This window comes from Macaca thibetana, chromosome 3 (assembly GCF_024542745.1).
Source record: "Macaca thibetana thibetana isolate TM-01 chromosome 3, ASM2454274v1, whole genome shotgun sequence".
NCBI lineage: Eukaryota > Metazoa > Chordata > Mammalia > Primates > Cercopithecidae > Macaca > Macaca thibetana.
In genome coordinates, this window is record NC_065580.1 from 94262377 (window position 1) to 94285849 (window position 23473).

The 23473-nt window shown below is 37.2% G+C and overlaps 1 protein-coding gene across 10 annotated transcripts in view; it reads left to right on the forward strand.

The window, feature by feature from the left end:
• The window catches only part of STK31 (serine/threonine kinase 31), a 142778-nt gene that overhangs the window by 65412 nt on the left and 53893 nt on the right, over positions 1 to 23473 (forward strand). For all 10 annotated transcript variants that reach the window (XM_050783123.1, XM_050783122.1, XM_050783113.1 and 7 more), the window contains 5 exons: positions 1005 to 1127; positions 14072 to 14251; positions 14713 to 14829; positions 16083 to 16202; positions 17231 to 17362. In XM_050783123.1, the coding sequence (XP_050639080.1) occupies positions 1005 to 1127; positions 14072 to 14251; positions 14713 to 14829; positions 16083 to 16202; positions 17231 to 17362 (672 nt within the window). The remainder of the gene's footprint in view (positions 1 to 1004; positions 1128 to 14071; positions 14252 to 14712; positions 14830 to 16082; positions 16203 to 17230; positions 17363 to 23473) is intronic.

Genomic DNA, 23473 nt, shown 5'->3' on the forward strand with positions numbered 1-23473 from the left:
AGTGAAAGTATTCAGGATGGTACTTTAGCACTTAATATTCTATTAGTACAGATGTGACTTTTTTTGAAAGCAGATTTTTTTTCTACTACTGCTTATGTTTCTGGATTTAAAGTTTACTTGATAGATGAAAGAGTAGATTATTGGCTAAATATACAATCGTACTAGCCACTCAAATGAAATTGTTATTTTATTTCCCTTATTGTACTTAATTTGGCTTAGAACTGTTAACTTTTATTCATGTATTTTGCATAGTTCTTTAACTTGATTGCCATGTTTTTTGTTTTTTTTTTTTTAAATGATGAAAGCAATAGACTTTACTTGAGGTCTTTTTTATTTATAGTTGTAAAATAGTCTGGTTGAGCTTATGCAAGAAAAAATATCCTAAAATTCAAACTTTTAAGTGTATGTGCCAGACACTGTTGTAAGTAATAGAGATACAAATTTTTAAAAGACATGATCCTTTCTTTCTTGGGTACAGGATGGATATATTAATATATAGTTTTAATACAGTATGGTAAGTGCTATAATGAAGAAAATGCGTAGAGTTCTTGGATGTCTTTCACATATGTATTTCCAAACACAGCCTATTGGACAAATTGGAAGGTTTATCCTGGTGTTTAAGTGTATCTTGAAGGATGAGTAGCTGAAGGAGTTGAGAGTGGGATGGGAGTAGGAGAGAGGCCATATATAGTTAGTAGGAACTTACATAATTTTCTCTAAAAAAACCCCAAAAATTTCATTGTTGCAGAAATAATGGGAAAAATAAAAATTAGCAGATCAGAGTTGTAGAACTTAAATGTTTTATTTTTAATTAAGAGAAAGAAAGTTTTTTTTTTTTTTTTTTTTTTTTGGTCATTTTGTTGCTCTAAGGAGAGAAATGTCCTAAATGCTACTATGTTTGGAGAATATAAAGTTAAATTTTGGAGATCACTTTTATTCAAATAGGTCATATGCAGAAAAGACCCGATGTATTAATGATGGTTATTCTTTTTTTCTTCCTCCAGAATGAAGGGAATATTTTGATTTCCCAAAGAAATGAAATGCAGCAGAAGCTGTACATGTCAGTAGAAGATTTTATTCTGGAAGTTGATGAGTCATCTCTTAATAAACGCTTAAAAACATTGCAGGTTGGAATTAAAAATATATTAAATATAGTTAAATTGCAAGTTTATTTAAGAAGTGAAATTAGCATTTACCTTAGATTTTAGATTGTTCTGTGATGGTTGCAAACATTTTTCCTGTTTTCTGAATTCTAATTTCTTTTTAATGGGATTAAAAGTTTATATTAATATATTTTGTGGCTACGTATATATGTATATCTATCTTGCAAACAAGGTAAAATGGCTAGGGACTCCAGGCCTGCTACATCTGTATTCACTGGGGAAATTAATGGAGACGGGAGCAGTAGCAGGTATGTGGGTCCCTGTCGTCCATTGCATTCTAGCCGAAAATGTAGTAGGACCACATGTTAGGGGGAGAAGGGATCAACTCTGATCCTTAAACTATAGAGTTTTTAGGCTCCATGACCAGGGAAGTTTCTCCCTGATGTGATCAGAGGCTAGAGTACTGTAGTACATGTAGCTGTATGATATGGTGCAATCTTGTCTTCATCCCTGTCTTGCCAGCTCAGCAATGACTTTAATTTGGGTTGAATGAACATGGCAATGTTAAGTCATTTCACCTAATAATAATATTTCTCTCTACTTATTCAGAACTTATTTTGTCCTTTAATATTGTTTAAAAATTTTCTCTATAAGTCCTCATGCTTTTTTCTTAATTTAACTTTTATTTATGCTTTTGATTGCTTTTATGAATATTATCTTTTCATTTCCTATTTTTGATTGAATAGAGGAACACTGTTGGTTTTTACATACTGATGTTTCGCTGGCGACTCTGCTGACCTCTCTTTTAGTTCTCATTTGTCTGTTGATAGGCTGTGCTTTCTGTGTTTCCAAATGTTTTCATTTCAAATGAAAACATTTGAAAACAATAACTCTTTAATCTTTTCTCTTCTAGTCCTCTTACCTTTTATGTATCTTTGAATTTTTACTGCTTTGGTCAGTTACTCTAGGTCTAAGCTGACCAGTAGCTAATATTGATCTTGTTGTGGACTGCTGGGAATAAGCTTGCTAGAAATTTGGAGAAGAAGATATTCAGGGACATCTGGGCATTGTTTCTTTCTGTCCTGCTGGATGAAGATGTAGTTTTGATGATGCTCCACATGGCTTAAGAACCACTGGAGCCCTGGTTTGAAACATTTTCTTAAATGGAATTGCATAAATAGTATAAGTTCTTCCAGAAGGTTGAAGTAAGCCTTGCGTATAAAAGGGCAGTAATATAGTAAGAATTTACCTTTCCACAATGCAACTTCTACTTTAACCTGTAAAGGTTTATTTCTTCTCACTGTTAGTAAATGTAGGTTAAGGGTCTGTAATTAAGATCATCTTTAAACCTCTTTTCTAAAGTTCGATGCTAGAAGACTTTTTGCCTTATCTGGCTTGTCTCCACTTCTAGTATTCCCTCAGGTCACCAAAATATTCTTTGAACTTCTCTTTATTTTGCTGAGAAATAGTTTATATTTTTCAAGTATCCAAGAAAGATATTTCTATAATGAAGGTCAAATAAATTAAAGTTCATGATTTCTGATTTCCTCAGCATTTTATTTAGACTTCTTTTGTGGCATACAATACATGGTTGATTTTTTGTGATGGCCTTCTTAAGTTCAAAAAGAAATTATATTCTCAGTTTTCTTGGTGTAGAGTTTTAGATATATCTAAAACTTGCTTAGGTTTTGGTTGGTTCAGTATATCAGTCTTTGAGATATTTTTGTTACATATATCTGAAGTAGATAGGTTTGTCCCTATTTGTCCCTGTTGTTCTTTTGGTTCTCGTTCAAAGTATTTCAGTGCCACATTGTTGGGCGTTAAGGTATTCATGATTGTAATGTATTTAAAAATGTGTATCCCCTCATGACACGTGTTTACCTATGTAACAAACCTTCACATGTACCTCCAAACCTAAACTAAAAGTCAAAAAAAAAATAATGTTTTCTTTTTAGCTACTATGTAATCTTATTTTTTCACTTAGATTTTAAAAAATAAAATAAAAATGTTTTAATTTGCTTTTTAAGTTCCTATCCCACCTTTCTTTGTGGTTAACACTGTAACATCTTTTCTTTTTTTCTTTCTATTTCTATTTTATTTTTATTTTTGTTGAGATGGAGTCTTGCTCTGTCACCTAGGCTGGAGTGCAGTGGCTGATCTCGGCTCACTGCAACCTCTGCCTCCTGGGTTCAAGCAATTCTCTTGCCTCAGCCTCCCAAGTAGTTGGGATTACAGGCACGCACCACCATGCCTGGCTAATTTTTGTATTTTAGTAGAGATGAGTTTCACAGTGTTGCCCAGGTTGGTGTCGAACTCCTGAGCTCAGACAGTCTACCCACCTTGGCCTCCAAAGTGCTAAGATTACAGGTGTGAGCCACCGTGCCTGGCCTCTCCCTTTATTTTTAACCTTTTGTATTCACGTTTTGAAATGCCCTCTTGATAACACACTAATGGATTTAATTTTGAAAGCACCCAATGTATATCTTTTTTTTGGTAACTTAATTTACTTATTTATAATTACTGTTTTATTAGAACTTATTTCTGTTTATCATGGTTTCTTCTTCTCTCCTTTTCTAACTTACACCTCTAATACTTTTTTTTTTTTTTTTTGAGATGGAGTCTCACTCTGTTGCCCAGGCTGGAGTGCAGTGGCACAATCTTGGCTCACTGCAACCTCTGCCTCCTGGGTTCAAGTGATTCTCCTTCCTCAGCCTCATAAGTAGCTAGGATTACAGGCATGTACCACTATGCCTGGCTAATTTTTGTATTTTTAATAGAGATGGGGTTTCACCATGTTGGCCAGGCTGGTCTTGAACTTCTGACCTCAAGTCATCCACCCACCTCAGCCTCCCAGAGTGTTGGGATTACAAGCATGAGCCACTATGCCCGGCCACACTTCTAATACTTTAGAACATTCTTATCTGCCTTTGGTGTCTTTCCTCTCTTTCTCTGCCTCCTTCCCCAAACCAACCAGTGAACCAACCATAATTGTCTTTAGTCACAGGCTGTTATAGATATTGTGTGTGATAGCTCAGTTAAATAGACTTTAGAATTATTTTTCTGTTCTTATTTCATAAGTCATTTATCTCTTGGCTTTCTCTGTATATTGGAATATTTTCTCTAAGAGTGCTTTCAAAGAAATCTTTGCGTATTTGGTTTTGCAAGTTATTTGATGTTTTAGGATATCTCATTTCAATCTCAAATACAAATAGTTGTTTAGCTGACTATAAAATAGCAAGTTCAAAGGCCATGTTTCCTTTAGACTTTTGACAATAATCATCTGTTGTCTCATTTCTATAATTTTATTTCTGTATTTATTTGAGACAGAATCTTGCTCTTTCACCCAGGCTGGAGTGCAGTGGTACCAACTCAGCTCACTGCAACCTCTGGCTCCTGGGTTCACGCAATTCTCATGCCTCAGCCTCCCAAATAGCTAGTACTACAGGCAAGTGCCACTGTGCATGGCTAATTTTGTATTTTTAATACAGACAGGATTTCACCATGTTGGCCGGGCTGGTTTCGAACTTCTGACCTTGAGTGATCTACTTGCCTTGGCCTCCCAAAGTGCTGGGATTACAGGCATGAGCCAAAGTGCCCAGCCTTCTTATTTCCGTAATTGTTGATATCAGTCTAATCTTTGTTCTTCTGTGATCTTTTTTCCTTCTGGAAGTTTTAAATTTTTCTCTTGACTTTGTTCTTAAGTTGCATCAGAATATGTTTATGTTTTGATTGAATCTGAGCCAGTTCAGTCTGAGGTTTTATGTATTTCTTTAATTGTAGGTAATATTTGATAATTATTTTTTAAGATACTGCCCTCCCCCATTAAATTTTTCTCTTATTCTGAGACTTCTGTTAGATAGATATTTAAGCTTCTGTTTCTGTTCTCTACATATTTTAACGGCTAATCTATTGTTTTAAATATTTTTATCTTATGTAGGAGGTGGGTTAAACTAAATAAATAAATAAAATCTTTTTATCTTGTTGGTGTCTTTTTGGAGGGATCCTTGGCTTAACCATGTAGCTAATGAATTGATCCTCTAGCTGTATCCCTTCTGCCATTTAGCCAATCCATTGTGTTTTGTATGTTAAAGATTATTTCTTTTATATTTAATATCTTCAGTTGGTTTTATTTGTAAGTACTTGGCTTTGTGTTTCCAATATTCTTTCTTTTGTTGAGAATATTTATTATGCTTATTTTTGAGTTCTTACTGTTATCTGGGCCATTGACACTGATTTTGCTTCATTTTTATAAGGTGGCTTAGTTTTTTTATACTTCTTTTCAGAGTGCTTGTTTGTTCACACCATTTTATCCTCTTCTTACTGCTCCTCAAGATCTCATATTCCCTTAGAACTATAAGCTACCTTAGTTCCTCACTGTGGTGTAGTTATATGAAGGGCTTAGGGAAGAGTGAAAGCCTGAACCACAACTTTCAAGACTTCGGATAGGTTTAGGGAATATATTGGGGTTGTTTTTAAGGGTCTAGAGCTTCTCATGTTGCAATCAGGGATTATCTACTCCCTCTTTGCTTCTCTCCTGGGTGGTCTTACTTCTCAGCAAACCCCTATTCCCTCTACCTCAGCTACTGCTCCTTTCTAGGCACTACCACCCTTAGATATAAATGCTGCCAGATACTCAGGGGAGAAGTGAAGGAAAGAGAGTGGTCAGGGGCTGGCCAGCTCTTCTATATTGGTTATCAATTTTTGCCTCATCTGTGTTCTTGTGCTGTACTTGCATAAACCTGTTGGCTCTTGATGGTGCTGCTGTTTTTCTTCCTGATGTGAGGGAGAGAGAAGGGCCTATGAAGAAAGTTTTCTTTTCCCACAGGTAATTCTATACTCTGACACAGTCCTTCTTTCACTTGTAGGGGCTTTATTATTTCAGTGCTAAACATCAACCATCCTCTGCCTAAGATTTCTCAGAGTTTTGTGATTAAAAACTTCTGAGATCTCTTAAGCTTTTTAAAAAATCTCTGTAAAATTTCTAGGGTTTGATTTCTGGAGAGAGCTAGCAGGCTGTGCCTATCTTGTCTTTTCCGATTCTTTTTTTTTTTTTTCTTTCTTGTTTTGTTTATTGTACTTTTTGTCATATCAGCAATAAAAAAAACCTTAGAATTCTTTTTGAGTGTTTCTTTATAAATACCACATTCTAGTGAAATGCTATATAGGATTGCACCTATATGATATCTTTGCAAAACAAAAACAACGTTCTAGGTTATTCTTTCAGATATTTGGAGCAAGCCTGACAACCCTATATGTAGAAAGCACTGAACTCCCAGGTGCCCATGAGCAATTCATCTCTTTATGGCAGCCTGATTATAACAGTACTAGATATGACATTATAGGAAACTAGAAAAAAATAAGCATGCAAATGAAAAAATACTTTAAAAATTATTTGGTCTGGCCCGGACGCAGTGGCTCAATCCTGTAATACCAACACTTTGGGAGGCTGAGGCGGGTGGATCACGAGGTCAAGGGATGGAGACCATCCTGGCCAACATGGTGAAACCCTGTCTCTACTAAAAATACAAAAATTAGCTGGGCGTGGTGGTGTGCACCTGTAGTCCCAGCCACTTGGGAGACTGAGGCAGGAGATTCGCTTGAGCCTGGGAGAAAGAGGTTGCAGTGAGCCGAGATAATGACACTGCACTCCAGCCTGGTGACAGAGGGAGACTCTCCATCTCAACAACAACAACAAAAAAAACGGAAAAAAAATTATTTGGTCTGTGTTTTTTATTTTCTTTTTTCTTTTTTGATTATACTTTAAGTTCTAGGGTACATGTGCACAATGTGCAGGTTTGTTACATGTGTGTACATGTGCCATGTTGGTGTGCTGCACCCATTAGTTACATACGTGTACATGTGCCATGTTGGTGTGCTGCACCCATTAACTTGTCATTTACATTAGGTATATCTTCTAATGCTATCCCACCCCCTCCCCTCTTCCCCCAATAGGCCCTGGTGTGTGATGTTCCCCTTCCTGTGTCCAAGTGATCTCATTGTTCAATTCCCACCTATGTGTGAGAACATGAGGTGTTTGGTTTTCTGTTCTTATGATAGTTTGTTGAGAATGATGGTTTCCAGCTGCATCCATGTCCCTACAAAAGACACGAACTCATCCTTTTTTGTGGCTGCCTAGTATTCTGTGGTATGTATGTGCCACATTTTCTTAATCCAGTCTGTCACTGATGGACATTTGGGTTGATTCCAAGTCTTTGCTATTGTGAACAGTGCCGCAATAAATATACGTGTGCATGTGTCTTTATAGCAGCATGATTTATATTCCTTTGGGTACATACCCAATAATGGGATGGCTGGGTCAAATGGTATTTCTAGTTCTAGATCTTTGAGGAATCGCCACACTGTTTTCCACAATGGTTGAACTAGTTTACAGTCCCACCAACAGTGTGAAAGTGTTCCTATTTCTCCACATCCTCTCCAGCACCTGTAGTTTCCTGACTTTTTAATGATTGCCATTCTAACTGGCGTGAGATGGTATCTCATTGTGGTTTTGATTTGCATTTCTCTGATGGCAAGTGATGATGAGCATTTTTTCATGTGTCTGTTGGCTGTATAAATGTCTTCTTTAGAGAAGTGTCTGTTCATATCCTTTGTCCACTTTTTGATGGGGTTGTTTGTTATTTTCTTGTAAATTTGATTGAGTTCTTTGTAGGTTCTGGATATTAGCCCTTTGTCAGATGAGTAGATTGCAAACATTTTCTCCCATTCTGTAGGTTGCCTGTGCACTCTGATGGTAGTTTCTTTTGCTGTGCAGAAGCTGTTTAGTTTAATTAGATCCCATTTGTCAATTTTGACTTTTGTTGCCATTGCTTTTGGTGTTTTAGACATGAAGTCCTTGCCCATGCCTATGTCCTGAATGGTATTACCTAGGTTTTCTTCTAGGGTTTTTATGGTTTTAGGTCTAACATTTAAGTCTCTAATCTATCTTGAATTAATTTTCGTATAAGAGGTAAGGAAAGGATCCAGTTTCAGCTTTCTACTTATGGCTAGCCAATTTTCCCAGCACCATTTATTAAATAGGAAATCCTTTCCCCATTTCTTGTTTTTGTCAGATTTGTCAAGATCAGATGGCTGTAGATGTGTGGTATTATTTCTGAGGGCTCTGTTCTGTTCCATTGGTCTATATCTCTCTTTTGGTACCAGTAGCATGCTGTTTTGGTTACTGTAGTCTTGTAGTATAGTTTAAAGTCAGGTAGGATGATGCCTCCAGCTTTGTTCTTTTGGCTTAGGATTGTCTTGGCAATGTGGTCTCTTTTTTTGGTTCCATATGAACTTTAAAGTATTTTTTTCCAATTCTGTGAAGAAAGTCATTGTAGCTTGATGGGGAGGCATTGAATCTATAAATTACCTTGGGCATTATGGCCATTTTCACGATATTGATTCTTCCTCTCCATGAGCATGGTATGTTTTTCCATTTGTTTGTGTCTGCTTTTATTTCACTGAGCAGTGGTTTGTAGTTTTTCTTGAAGAGGTCCTTTACATCCCTTGTAAGTTGGATTCCTAGGTATTTTATTCTGTTTGAAGCAGTTGTGAATGGGAGTTCATTCATGATTTGGCTCTCTGTTTGTCTGTTACTGGTGTATAAGAATGCTTGTGATTTTTGCACATTGATTTTGTATCCTGAGACTTTGCTGAAGTTACTTATCAGCTTAAGGAGATTTTGGGCTGAGACAATGGGGTTTTCTAAATATACAATCATGTCATCTGCAAACAGGGACAATTTGACTTCTTCTTTTCCTAACTGAATACCCTTTATTTCTTTCTCTTGCCTGATTCCCCTGGCCAGAACTTCCAACACTATGTTGAATAGGAGTGGTGAGAGAGGACATCCCTGTCTTGTGCCAGTTTTCAAAGGGAATGCTTCCAGTTTTTGCCCATTCAGTATGGTATTGGCTGTGGGTTTGTCATAAATAGCTCTTATTATTTTGAGATACGTTCCATCAATACTGAATTTATTGAGAGTTTTTAGCATGAAGGACTGTCGAATTTTTTCAAAGGCTTTTTCTGCATCTATTGAGATAATCATGTGGTTTTTGTCTTTTGTTCTGTTTATATGCTGTATTACTTTTATTGATTTGCGTATGTTGAACCAGCCTTGCATCACAGGAATGAAGCCCACTTGATCATGGTGGATAAGCTTTTTGATGTGCTGCTGAATTCAGTTTGCCAGTATTTTATTGAGGATTTTTGCATCGATGTTCATCAGGGATATTGGTCTAAAATTCTCTTTTTTGTTGTATCTCTGTCAGGCTTTGGTATCAGGATGATGTTGGCCTCATAAAATGAATTAGGGAGGATTCCCTCTTTTTCTGTTGAGTGGAATAGTTTCAGAATGAGTGGTACCAGAGCCTCCTTGTACCTCTGGTAAAGTTCGGCTGTGAATCCGTCTGGTCCTGGACCTTTTTTTGGTTCGTAGGCTGTTAATTATTTCCTCAATTTCAGAGCCTGCTATTGGTCTATTCAGGGATTCAACTTCTTCCTGGTTTAGTCTTAGGAGGGTGTATGTGTCCAGGAATTTATCCATTTATTCTAGGTTTTCTAGTTTATTTGTGTAGAGGTGTTTGTAGTATTCTCTGATGGTAGTTTGTATTTCTGTGGGGTCGGTGGTGATATCCGTTTTATCATTTTTTATTGCGTCTATTTGATTCTTCTCTCTTTTCTTCTTTATTAGTCTTGCTAGTGGTCTATCAATTTTGTTGATCTTTTCAAAAAACCAGCTCCTGGATTCACTGATTTTTTGAAGGTTTTTTGTGTCTCCATCTCCTTCAGTTCTGCTCTGATCTTAGTTATTTCTTGCCTTCTGCTAGCTTTTGAATGTGTTTGCTCTTGTTTCTCTAGTTCTTTTAATTGTGATGTTAGGGTGTCAATTTTAGATCTTTCCTGCTTTCTCTTGTGGGCATTTAGTGCTATAAATTTCCCTCTACACAGTGCTTTAAATGTGTCCCCGAGATTCTGGTACATTGTGTCTTCGTTCTCATTGGTTTCAAAGAACATCTTTATTTCTGCCTTCATTTTGTTATGTACCCAGTAGTCATTCAGGAGCAGGTTGTTCAGTTTCCATGTAGTTGAGGGGTTTTGATTGAGTTTCTTAATCCTGAGTTCTAGTTTGATTGCACTGTGGTCTGAGAGACAGTTCGTTATAATTTCTGTTCTTTCACATTTGCTGAGGAGTGCTTTACTTCCAACTTATGTGGTCAATTTTGGAGTAAGTGCAGTGTGGTGCTGAGAAGAATGTATATTCTGTTGATTTGGGGTGGAGAGTTCTGTAGATGTCTATTAGGTCCGCTTGGTGCAGAGTTGAGTTCAATTCCTGGATATCCTTGTTAACTTTTTGTCTCGTTGATCTGTCTAATGTTGACAGTGGGGTGTTAAAGTCTCCCATTATTATTGTATGGGAGTCTAAGTCTCTTTGTAAGTCTCTAAGGACTTGCTTTATGAATCTGGGTGCTCCTGTATTGGGTGCATAGATCCTTAGGATAGTTAGCTCTTCTTGTTGAATTGATCCCTTTACCATTATGTAATGACGTTCTTTGTCTCTTTTGATCTTTGTTGGTTTAAAGTCTGTTTTATCAGAGACTAGGATTGCAACCCCTGCCTTTTTTTGTTTTCCATTTGCTTGGTAGATCTTCCTCCATCCCTTTATTTTGAGCCTATGTGTCTCTGCATGTGAGATGGGTCTCCTGAATACAGCAGACTGATGGATGTTGACTCTTTATCCAATTTTCCAGTCTGTGTCTTTTAGTTGGACCATATAGTCCATGTACATTTAAGGTTAATATTGTTATGTGTGAACTTGATCCTCTCATTTTGATATTAGCTGGTTATTTTGCTCGTTAGTTGATGGAGTTTCTTCCTAGCATCAATGGACTTTACATTTTGACATGTTTTTGCAATGGCTGGTACCGGTTGTTCCTTTCCATGTTTAGTGCTTCCTTCAGGATCTCTTGTAGGGCAGGCCTGGTGATGACAAAATCTCTAAGCATTTGCTTGTCTATAAAGGATTTTATTTCCCCTCACGTATGAAACTTAGTTTGGCTGGATATGAAATTCTGGGTTGAAAATTCTTTTCTTTAAAAATGTTGAATGTTGGCCCCCACTGTCTTCTGGCTTGTAGAGTTTCTTCCGAGAGATCTACTGTTAGTCTGATGGGCTTTCCTTTGTGGGTAACCCAACCTTTCTGTGTCTGCCCTTAACATTTTTTCCTTCATTTCAACTTGGTGAATCTGACAATTATGTGTCTTGGAGTTGCTCTTCTCGAGGAGTATCTTTGTGGCATTCTCTGTATTTCCTGAATTTGAATGTTGGCCTGCCTTGCTACACTGGGGAAGTTCTCCTGGATAATATCCTGCAGAGCGTTTTCCAAGTTGGTTTCAATTTCCCCATCACTTTCAGGCACACCAATCAGATGTAAATTTTGTCTTTTCACATAATCCCATATTTCTTGGAGGCTTTGTTCGTTTCTTTTCACTCTTTTTTCTCTAAACTTCTCACTTGATTTCATTCATTTGATCTTCAATCACTGATACTCTTTCTTCCAGTTGATTGAGTCGGTTACTGAATCTTGTGCACTTGTCACATAGTTCTCCTGTCATGATTTTCATCTCTGTGAGTTCGTTTATGGACTTCTCTGCATTGATTATTCTAGTTATCCATTCTTCCATTCTTTTTTCAAGGATTTTAGTTTCTTTGCACTGGGTATGTAGTTCCTCCTTTAGCTCTAAGAAGTTCGATCGACTAAAGCCTTCTTCTCTCAACTCGTCAAAGTCATTCTCTGTTCAACTTTGTTCCATTGCTGGTGAGGAGCTGAGTTCCTTTGGAGGGGGAGATGTGCTCTGATTTTTTGAATTTCCAGCTTTTCTGCATTGCTCTCCCCATCTTTGTGATTTTATCTGCCTTTGGTCTTTGATGATGGTGACGTACTGATGGGGTTTTGGTGTGGGTGTCCTTTCTGTTTGTTAGTTTTCATTTTAACCCTCATGACCCTCAGCTGCAGGTCTGTTGGAGTTTGCTTGAGGTCCACTCCAGACCCTGTTTGCCTGGGTATCAGCAGTGGAGCAGAAGATAGAATATTGCTGAACAGCAAGTGTTGCTGTCTGGTTCTTGCTCTGGAAGCTTTGTCTCAGAGGCGTACCCAGCCGCGTGAGGTGTGAGGTGTCAGTCTGCATGTAGTGGGGGATGTCTCCCAGTTAGGCTACACAGGAGTCAGGGACCCACTTGAGCAGGCAGTCTGTCCGTTCTCAGATCTCAACCTCCGTGCTGGGTGAACCACTGGTCTCTTCAAAGCTGTCAGACAGGGACATTTACATCTGCCAAGGTTTCTGGTGCTTTTTAGTTAGCTATGCCCTATCCCCAGAGGTAGAGTCTACAGAGGCCAGCAGACCTCCTTGAGCTGTGGTGGGCTCCACCCAATTCGCGCTTCCCAGAGGCTTTGTTTACCTACTTAAGCCTCAGCAATGGCGGGCGCCCCTCCCTCAGCCTCGCTGCTGCCTTGCAGTTAGATCTCAGACTGCTGTGCTAGCAATGAGGGAGGCTCCGTGGGCGTGGGACCCTCCTGGCCAGATGTGGGATATAATCTCCTGGTGTGCCGTTTTCTAAGACCCTTGGTAAAGCACAGTATTAGGGTGGGAGTTACCCAATTTTCCAGGTGTTGTGTGTCTGAGTTTCCCTTGGCTAGGAAAAGGAATTCCCTTCCCTCTTGCGCTTCCCAGGTGAGCCAGTGCCTTGCCCTGCTTCAGCTCTTGCTGATTGGGCTGCACCCACTGACCAGCACCGACTGTCCGACATGCCCCAGTGAGATGAACTTGGTACCTCAGTTGAAAATGCAGAAATCACCCGTCTTCTGTTTCGCTCACTCTGGGAGCTGGAGGCTGGAGCTGTTTGTATTAGGCCATCTTGGGCGCCCCCCCTCCAATTCTTTATTACATTAAAAAAATGTATTTATTATTGTTATTTATTTGTTTTTTTGCTTTTATTTAATTATTATTAGTTTTTTTTTTTGCCCACCTGCCCCAACAAACGCAGCCAGGCCAATTCATTTAGAAAATACCTTTAAGTGCAGTCAAGTGCTGCATGGTTTGGTCAATGATGGACTGCATATATGGTGGTGGTGCCATAAAATTATAGTACTTATTTTTACTGTACCTTTTCTATGTTTAGATAGGCAATTGTTGTTACAGTTGCTTACATTATTCAGTACAGTAACAGGCTGTATCTAGGAGCAGTAGGCTATAGAATGTAGTTTGGTTGTATCGTAAACTGTATCATCTAGGTTTGCATCAATACACTCCATGATGTTTGCATAATGATGAAATTGCCTCACGTTGCATTTCTTAGAAGATATTTGTGTCGCTAAATGATGCATGATTGTCCATATATATGTTTAATGTCTTTACTTAATTAGAATTATTTGTATATTTTGGCATGTAGTTTATTTTTTTTTTTAGCAATAGGTCTTAGAAACTTTCATGGCAGGACAAACAGTAGTGATTCTTATGATAGACAAGAGAGACTCAGAAGGGTGATAGGGGTAGAGGGTGGTGGATGTTGAGAAGTTAATTGGTTCAGTGTACATTTGGATGATAGATACACTAAAGCCCAGACTCTACCACTACACAATATATCCATGTAACAAAATTACTCTTTTACCCAATAAATTTATACAAAAAAGTTAGGAAAATAGGGTAATTTATACTTAATTAAAAACTGTAAGGATATAAAGCTTTCTATTTGTAACTAATTCACTTAATAAACTTTACTGTTATGGTCCAAATAAACCACCTTCTAGGTAGGTTTTTGTTTTCATCTCTGTCTGATGATTCTAAGTTGTATTTATGAAATTCTCAAGAATGGGGATTCAGCATACTGCTTTTCTGCGCCTTAGATCCTAACACAGTGCTTGAATCCTGAATGAGTTAATAAACTTTAATAAACAGAAGTGTATCTCTCTGCAGGATTTGTCAGTCTCTTTAGAAGCAGTGTATGGAGAAGCCAAAGAAGGAGCAAATTCTGATGAAATACTTAAAAAATTTTATGACTGGAAGTGTGATAAAAGAGAGGAGTTCACCAATGTTAGAAGCGAAACAGACGCTTCTCTGCAGCGTCTGGTAGCATGGTTCCAAAGAACCTTAAAGGTAATAAAAGCTCCTGCCCTGTTGTGTTTGTAGCATAAACCAGGGAATATATATTTTAAAAATCACATACTTTGTTCAAGAGCTGACATCGTCTACCTACTATGTATCAGATTTAAACTTGCCACCTTACCAGTCAAGGTTCTTTATTAGCTTTTAGTCAGATTGCTCCTTTTATTAGCCTCAAAAAAATCGTATCAGTCTTGTTCCTCCTTTTTCTCAACTTTTCCTGAGGATTGTCCTCTTCCCTCTCTTAACCATTTATTTTCTTACGGTTTGCTATGCATATGTACCTTTTTCCTTTCAGTGCATAAATTTTATGAGGGTAGGCACTTTTTTTTATGCATTCTTATTTCTTTTACATTGTCCAGGGTATAGCTTAATACTCTGCTTCAGGTATTAAGGCATAATGCATGCTGATTGAATTAGATGAGATGTTTCATGTGTTTATTTTTGCAAATGAGGTTTTTGACCTATCTATGGAAGAACCACTGATTTCTGAAGACGCAGTTGATAATATTGATGAAATCCTAGAGAAGACTGAGTCGAGTGTCTGCAAAGAGCTGGAGATAGCTCTGGTTGTGAGTATCGATATTCTTTATTATTGTCGCCTTTGAAGCAGTGTGGTTTCCTTTCATGGTTAGAAAGTATTAACCAATAAGAGAGTTTTTCTTGCTAGTTAGAAGGTATTAAGACTGATCTTAGCTTTCTTCTAATAGGCTTGTTTGAAAGAGTAACCATGTCAAGTTCTAATCCAAACACAATGCAAAGTTTTATTCTTAGGTGACGTTTTTGTTTTAATAGGACATTTCACATAAAAAATCTGTTTAATTCTAAGAAAACCGCTCTTAATTTGAGTGAACAATCTGTCTAAATCATTTGATTCTTGAATCTGTCATACCCAATGACTATAAGAAGAGACTCTTTAGAGTTTGTGAAAACTTAAAATCTGAGAGAGATCTGAAAGTTGACACACAAGATGGATTCGTCATCCTCTTTCTTTCACCATTGTGTATATTCTTTGTTACTGTGTCAAGGTAAAAATTAGTGTAGCTACTCCAAAGGGTGTTTTGTAATTTTATTTATTGCTCACTGGGACTCTTTCCCAGTTATTCAGGCTGCTTTCCAGTGTTTCAGTGGTTAGGCTTCTCATTTTCTTGTTTTTTCTTTTTTTTTACTTTTTATAATTTTATTCATATTGGCATTAAAAATACATTAAGAAGTTTTATATTGTTAAATAGTCCTGATTTAGATAGTTTTGTCAGAGTTGGTTTTAGAGGTAGTTGTTAACAGGCGATTTCTAAAAGTAAGGTGTTGAAGGTCTATATGTTGTTTATAGTTCTTATATTTAGCATATTAGTATCCCTGATTTCCATTAATGCCCTTACTCCACACAGCTTTGGGAATAATGGTGTAATAGGGGTAAAGTTTCCCATATGAATGGCTTTGCTTTTTTTAGAGAGACAGTGTCTTGCTCTGTCGCCCAGGCTGGAGTGCATTGATGTGATCCTAGCTCACTGCAGCCGTGAACTCCTCAATCTCCCTGCCTCAGCCTCCCTTGTAGCTAGGACTACAGGTGAATACCACTGTGCTCAGTTAATTAAAAAAATATTTTTTAGGGACTGGGTCTCACTATGTTGCCTGGCCTCCATATGAACATCTTTGATATCTGTCTTTCTTCTGTTTAGGAAAACATTCATGTTTAAGAACTGTTTTGAAATCATTACAGAAATCCGTTAAAGGCATAATTTTGAAGTTTATCTATTGTTATTGGAGACTTTAGCTCTTTTGGATATTCCTTTGTGTATAATTCTATGTGTGTGATTTCCTTTAGGATCAAGGTGATGCAGACAAGGAGATAATTTTAAATACATATAGTCAAGTACTGCAAAAGATTCGTTCAGAGGAAAGGCTCATTGCCACAGTACAAGCTAAGTACAAGGACAGTATTGAGGTTTGATTATGCTTTCTCTTATTGATCTTATAAATTGATGCTTTGAACTTTTTAACACTTAAATTTTTCTCTTGTTAATACTCAGTGTCAGTAAATTATCTATTATTACTAGAATTCACTATCAACTGGAAATGGTGATTTTTGATGATATAAATATATCAAATTTTAAAATTATTTTAAATCTTTTATTTTCTTATGTCTATGAGAACCACAACCATTAACATCATTTTCTTTTTGTCTATACACATCTACTGTAGATAATTTGCTATATACAGAAAGATAAGAAATAAAACATTGCTTATAATTCCCTTAGCCTAAGAGATAATTTTAGAGTAGTTACTGGATGTGCATCTATATGTTTGTGAGCATATATATATATGCATCGCATTGTTTTGTAAGTTATTTCAAACATACTTTCTTCATGTAATGGTATATTATGAACATTTTTCTGTATGATTAATGATTTTTCTATACTGTCATCTTGAGTGAGAAAATCCTCATCCCTATGTAGATGTACAGCAACATTAACCATTAACCTTTCATGTGTGTTGGACATTAAGGTTACTTCCAATTTTTTCTACCATAAATAACACTGTACATATGTTTGTGCATAATTTTGTTTTTATTTCTCAGATTTCTAAATTCTATAATTACTGAGTTAAAAGGAATGGACATTATTAAAACTTGGTACATATTTTCAAACCACTTTTGGGAAAGATGATTTCAGTTTACATCCTCACTAGAAATTCCTTTTTCATCCATACTAACAATGTGTGTTTTATTGTATGTCTCAGTTTGAAATACTACTTTTGTCTTTGCTACTTTGAGTGCTGGAACTGATATTCTTCTAAATAGAAACATGGATAAAAGGAAATCTATTGAATTATCTTGTTGAAAAATAAAGATTTTCTTAGTATCTCAACCTGAACTCAGTAAATACTAGTTGAATCTTAACATATAAATAATAAATGATCACTGTTCAATATTTTTCTTATGTGTTTGAAAATACATAACTTTTGTTTACTTAGTTTAAAAAGCAGCTTATTGAATATTTAAATAAGAGTCCCAGTGTAGATCACTTGCTGTCCATTAAGAAGACATTGAAAAGCTTAAAAGCTCGACTGAGATGGAAATTGGTTGAAAAGAATAACTTGGAAGAGGTAAGGAAACAGTTGATTCTTACTGATCTTCATGTGCATCTCATTTTACTTGGTCTCTGCTTCATAAAAATAATGCATAAATACACTCTTTAAGAGAGCCATTACATTCACAGTTTTATATACTTTATCTTGTTTTCTGTGTATATAAATAAAATTGAGATTATAGTAATAGTGTAAAAATTGTCCTATATCATTAAATATTCTTTAAAAACATTTTCCTAGGTTGCCTTGGTTTTTAGTAACGAACGTTTTAGAGTAATTTTAAAAGCTCTTTTGGCTTGGACTGTTAGAATGTTTATTGTAATACCAACTTGCTACATGCAGGTGACAGGGTACTCCCTCAAAGGTAGCGTTTTGTCATAAAGTATTTTTAAGATCGTGGTATCTTTTGTTAACTCCCTTTTTATGGATAGATGTAATATTTCTTGCAAGTATTTTAAGTTGTTTTTATATGATAATAGAACTGGAAGGATTAGGATGCCCTAATCTGGACTAACTTCTTCCTTTAGGCTTGAAACTTTGTGAATAAGATGGTAATACTTTGTGTTCCCTTGAGTATTTGATTTATGTACAACAAGGATCTGTGTTATGCCTTTAATCCAATTTGAATTATCTGTCTTCTACTTCTGAGCACTGAATTGGGAGTGGAGTGGGGACTATTCTAGAACTAATATCATAATCGAGGAGCTTTCTAGTTTTATTCTATTCTGGGCTTTGGGGAAGTTTTTTTTTTTGGTCTGAGTTTTCAACTTTTGGAGAAATCTGACTTTTATTATACTTGAAATTCTGGGATACATGTGCAGAATGTGCAGGTTTGTTAGATAGGTATACATGTGCCATGGTGGTTTGCTGCACCCACCAACCCATCACCTACATTAGGTATTTCTCCTAATGCTATCCCTCCCCTAGACCCCCACCCCTTGACAGGCCTGGTGTGTGATGTTCCCCTCCCTGTGTCCATGTGTTCTCATTGTTCACCTCAAGTTATGAGTGAGAACATGTGGTGGTTGGTTTTTTGTTCCTTTGTTAGTTTGCTGAGACTGATGGTTTCCAGCTTCATACTTGTGCCTGCAAAGGACATTAACTCATCCTTTTTTATAGCTGCATAATATTCCATGGTGTATATGTGCCACATTTTCTTTATCCAGTCTATCATTGATGGGCATTTGGGTTGGTTCCAAGTCTTTGCTATTGTGAACAGTGCTGCAATAAACATACGTGTGCATGTGTCTTTATAGTAGAATGATTTATAATCCTTTGGGTATATACCTAGTAATGGTATTGTCAGGTCGAATGGTATTTCTGGTTCTAGATCCTTGAGGAACTGCCACACTGTCTTCCACAGTAGTTGAACTAATTTACACTCCCACCAACAGTGTAAAAGTGTTCCTGTTTCTCCACATTGTCTCCAGCATCTGTGTTTCCTGACTTTTGTGTATGTGTGTGTGTGTTTGTATGTTGCCTATGTTGTTCTTTTTTTTTTTTCTCTTCATTGTTATACTTGTAAGTTCTAGGGTACATGCCCACAACATGCAGGTTTGTAACATAGGTATACATGTGCCATGTTGGTGTGCTGTACCCATTTACTCATCATTTACATTAGGTATTCCTCCTAATGCTATCCCTCTCCCTGCCCCCCACCCCACAGCAGGCCTCAGGGTATGGTGTTCCCCGCCCTGTGTCCAAGTGTTCTCATTGTTCAATTCCCACCTATGAGTGAGAACATGCAGTGTTTGGTTTTCTGTCCTTGTGATAGTTTGCTCAGAATGATGGTTTCCAGCTTCATCCATGTCCCTGCAAAGGACGTGAACTCATCCTTTTTTATGGCTGCTTAGTATTCCATGGTGTATATGTGCCACATTTTCTTAATTCTGTCTATTATTGAAGGACATTTGGGTTGGTTACAAGTCTTTGCTATTGTGAATAGTGCTCTAATAAACATATGTGTGCATGTGTCTTTACTGTAGCATGATTTATAATCCTTTGGGTATATATCCAGTAATGGGATGGCTGGATCAAATGGTATTTCTAGTTCTGGGGCCTTGAGGGATTGCCACACTGTCTTCCACAATGGTTGAACTAGTTTACACACCCACCAACAGTGTAAAAGCGTTCCTATTTCTCTACATCCTCTCCAGCATCTGTTGTTTCCTGACTTTTTTTTTTTTTTTAAATTTACTTATTATTATTATACTTTAAGTTGTAGGGTACATGTGCATAACGTGCAGGTTTGTTACATATGTATACTTGTGCCATGTTGCTGTGCTGCACCCATCAACTCATCATTTACATCAGGTATAACTCCCAATGCAATCCCTCCCCCCTACCCCCTCCCCATGATAGGCCCCAGTGTGTGATGTTCCCCTTCCTGAGTCCAAGTGATCTCATTGTTCAGTTCCCACCTATGAGTGAAAACATGCGGTGTTTGGTTTTCTGTTCTTGTGATAGTTTGCTAAGAATGATGGTTTCCAGCTGCATCCATGTCCCTACAAAGGACACAAACTCATCCTTTTTGATGGCTGCATAGTATTCCATGGTGTATATGTGCCACATTTACTTAATCCAATCTGTCACTGATGGACATTTGGGTTGATTCCAAGTCTTTGCTATTGTGAATAGTGCTGCAATAAACATACATGTGCATGTGTCTTTATAGCAGCATAATTTATAATCCTTTGGGTATATACCCAGTAAGGGGATGGCTGGGTCATATGGTACATCTAGTTCTAGATCCTTGAGGAATCGCCATACTGTTTTCCATAATGGTTGAACTAGTTTACAATCCCACCAACAGTGTAAAAGCGTTCCTATTTCTCCGCATCCTCTCCAGCACCTGTTGTTTCCTGACTTTTTAATGATGGCCATTCTAACTGGTGTGAGATGGTATCTCATTGTGGTTTTGATTTGCATTTCTCTGATGGCGAGTGATGATGAGCATTTTTTCACGTGTCTGTTGGCTGTATGAATGTCTTCTTTTGAGAAATGTCTGTTCATATCCTTTGCCCACTTTTTGATGGGGTTGTTTGTTTTTTTCTTGTAAATTTGTTTGAGTTGTTTGTAGGTTCTGGATATTAGCCCTTTGTCAGATGAGTAGATTGCAAACATTTTCTCCCATTCTGTAGGTTGCCTGTTCACTCTGATGGTAGTTTCTTTTGCTGTGCAGAAGCTCTTTAGTTTAATTAGATCCCATTTGTCAATTTTGGCTTTTGCTGCTGTTGCTTTTGGTGTTTTAGACATGAAGTCTTTGCCCATGCCTATGTCCTGAATGGTACTACCTAGGTTTTCCTCTAGGATTTTTATGGTATTAGGTCTAACATTTAAGTCTCTAATCCATCTTGAATTAATTTTCGTATAAGGAGTAAGGAAAGGATCCAGTTTCAGCTTTCTACTTATGGCTAGCCAATTTTCCCAGCACCATTTATTAAATAGGGAATCCTTTCCCCATTTCTTGTTTCTCTCAGGTTTGTCAAAGATCAGATGGCTGTAGATGTGTGGTATTATTTCTGAGGACTCTGTTCTGTTCCATTGGTCTATATCTCTGTTTTGGTACCAGTACCATGCTGTTTTGGTTACTGTAGCCTTGTAGTATAGTTTGAAGTCAGGTAGCGTGATGCCTCCAGCTTTGTTCTTTTGACTTAGGATTGTCTTGGAGATGCGGGCTCTTTTTTGGTTCCATATGAACTTTAAAGCAGTTTTTTCCAATTCTGTGAAGAAACTCATTGGTAGCTTGATGGGGATGGCATTGAATCTATAAATTACCTTGGGCAGTATGGCCATTTTCACGATATTGATTCTTCCTATCCATGAGCATGGTATGTTCTTCCATTTGTTTGTGTCCTCTTTTATTTCACTGAGCAGTGGTTTGTAGTTCTCCTTGAAGAGGTCCTTTACATCCCTTGTAAGTTGGATTCCTAGGTATTTTATTCTCTTTGAAGCAATTGTGAATGGAAGTTCATTCCTGATTTTGGCTCTCTGTTTGTCTGTTACTGGTGTATAAGAATGCTTGTGATTTTTGCACATTAATTTTGTATCCTGAGACTTTGCTGAAGTTGCTTATCAGCTTAAGGAGATTTTGGGCTGAGACAATGGGGTTTTCTAAATATACAATCATGTCATCTGCAAACAGGGACAATTTGACTTCTTCTTTTCCTAACTGAATACCCTTGATTTCTTTCTCTTGCCTAATTCTAGCTGGTATGAGATCATATTTCATTGTGGTTTTTGATTTGCATATCTCTGATGACCAGTGATGAACATTTTTTCATGTGTCTATTGGCTGCATAAATGTCTTCTTTTGAGGAATGTCGGTTCGTATCCTTTGCCCACTTTTTGGTGGGGTTGTTTTTTTCTTCTAAATTTGTTTGAGTTCTTGGTGGATTCTGGATATTAGCCTCCAGCTTTGTTCTTTTGGCTTAGGATTGTCTTGGCGATGCTGTCTCTTTTTTGGTTCCATATGAACTTTAAAGTATTTTTTTCCTATTCTGTGAAGAAAGTCATTGGTAGCTTGATGGGGATGGCATTGAATCTATAAATTACCTTGGGCATTATGGCCATTTTCACGATATTGATTCTTCCTCTCCATGAGCATGGAATGTTCTTCCATTTGTTTGTGTCCTCTTTTATTTTGTTGAGCAGTGGTTTGCAGTTCTCCTTGAAGAGGTCCTTCGCATCCCTTGTAAGTTGGATTCCTAGGTATTTTATTCTCTTTGTAGCAATTGTGAATGAGAGTTCCCTCATGATTTGCTCTCTGTTTGTCTATTATTGGTGTATAGGAATGTTTGTGATTTTTCCACATTGATTTTGTATCCTGAGACTCTGCTGAAGTTGCTTATCAGCTGAAGGAGATTTTGGCCTGAGACAATGGGGTTTTCTAAATACACAATCATGTCATCTGCAAACAGGGACAATTTGACTTCCTCTTTTTCTGATTGAATACCCTTTATTTCTTTCTCTTGCCTGATTCCCCTGGCCACAACCTCCAACACTATGTTGAGTAGGAGTGGTGAGAGAGGGCATCCCTGTCTTGTGCCAGTTTTCAAAAGGAGTGCTTCCAGTTTTTGCCCATTCAGTATGATATTGGCTGTGGGTTTGTCATACATAGCTCTTATTATTTTGAGATACATTCCATCAATACCTAGTTTCTTGAGAGTTTTTAGCATGATGAAGTGCTGTCGAATTTTGTCGAAGGCTTTTTCTGCATCTGTTGATATAATCATGTGGTTTTTGTCGTTTATTCTGTTTATGTGATGGATTATGTTTATTGATTTGCGTATGTTGAACCAGCCTTGTATCTCAGGGATGAAACTGACTTGATCGTGGTGGATACGCTGTTTGACATGCTGCTGGATGCGGTTTGCCAGTATTTTATTGAGGATTTTTGTATCAATTTCATCAGGGATATTGGTCTAAAATCCTCTTTTTTTGTTGTGTCTCTGCCAGGCTTTGTTATCAGGATGATGCTGGCTTCATAAAATGAGTTAGGGAGGATTCCGTCTTTTTCTATTGATTGGAATAGTGTCAGAAGGAATGGTACCAGCTCCTCTCTGTACCTCTGGTAGAATTTGGCTGTGAATCTGTCTGGTCCTGGACTTTTTTTGACTAGTAGGCTATTAATTATTGTCTCAATTTCAGAGTCTGTTATTGGTCTATTTAGAGATTCAACTTCTTCCTGGTTTAGTCTTAGGAGGGTGTATTTGTCCAGGAATTTTTCTTTTCTTCTAGATTTTCTAGTTTGTTTGCATAGAGTTGTTTATAGTATTATCTGATGGTAGTTTGTGTTCCTGCGGCATCAGTGGTGATATCCCCTTTATCTTTTTTTTGTGTCTATTCTTCTCTCTTTTCTTCTTTATTAGTCTTGCTAGCGGTCTATAATTTTGTTGATCTTTTCAAAAAACCAACTACTGGATTCATTGATTTTTTGAAGGGTTTTTTTTTTGTGTCTCTGTGTCCTTCAGTTCTGCTCTGATCTTAGTTATTTCTTACCCTCTGTTAGCTTTTGAATTTGTTTGCTCTTGCTTCTCTAGTTCTTTTAATTGTGATGTTAGGGTGTCGATTTTAGATCTTTCCTGCTTTCTCTTGTGGGCATTTAGTGCTATAAATTTCCCTCTACAC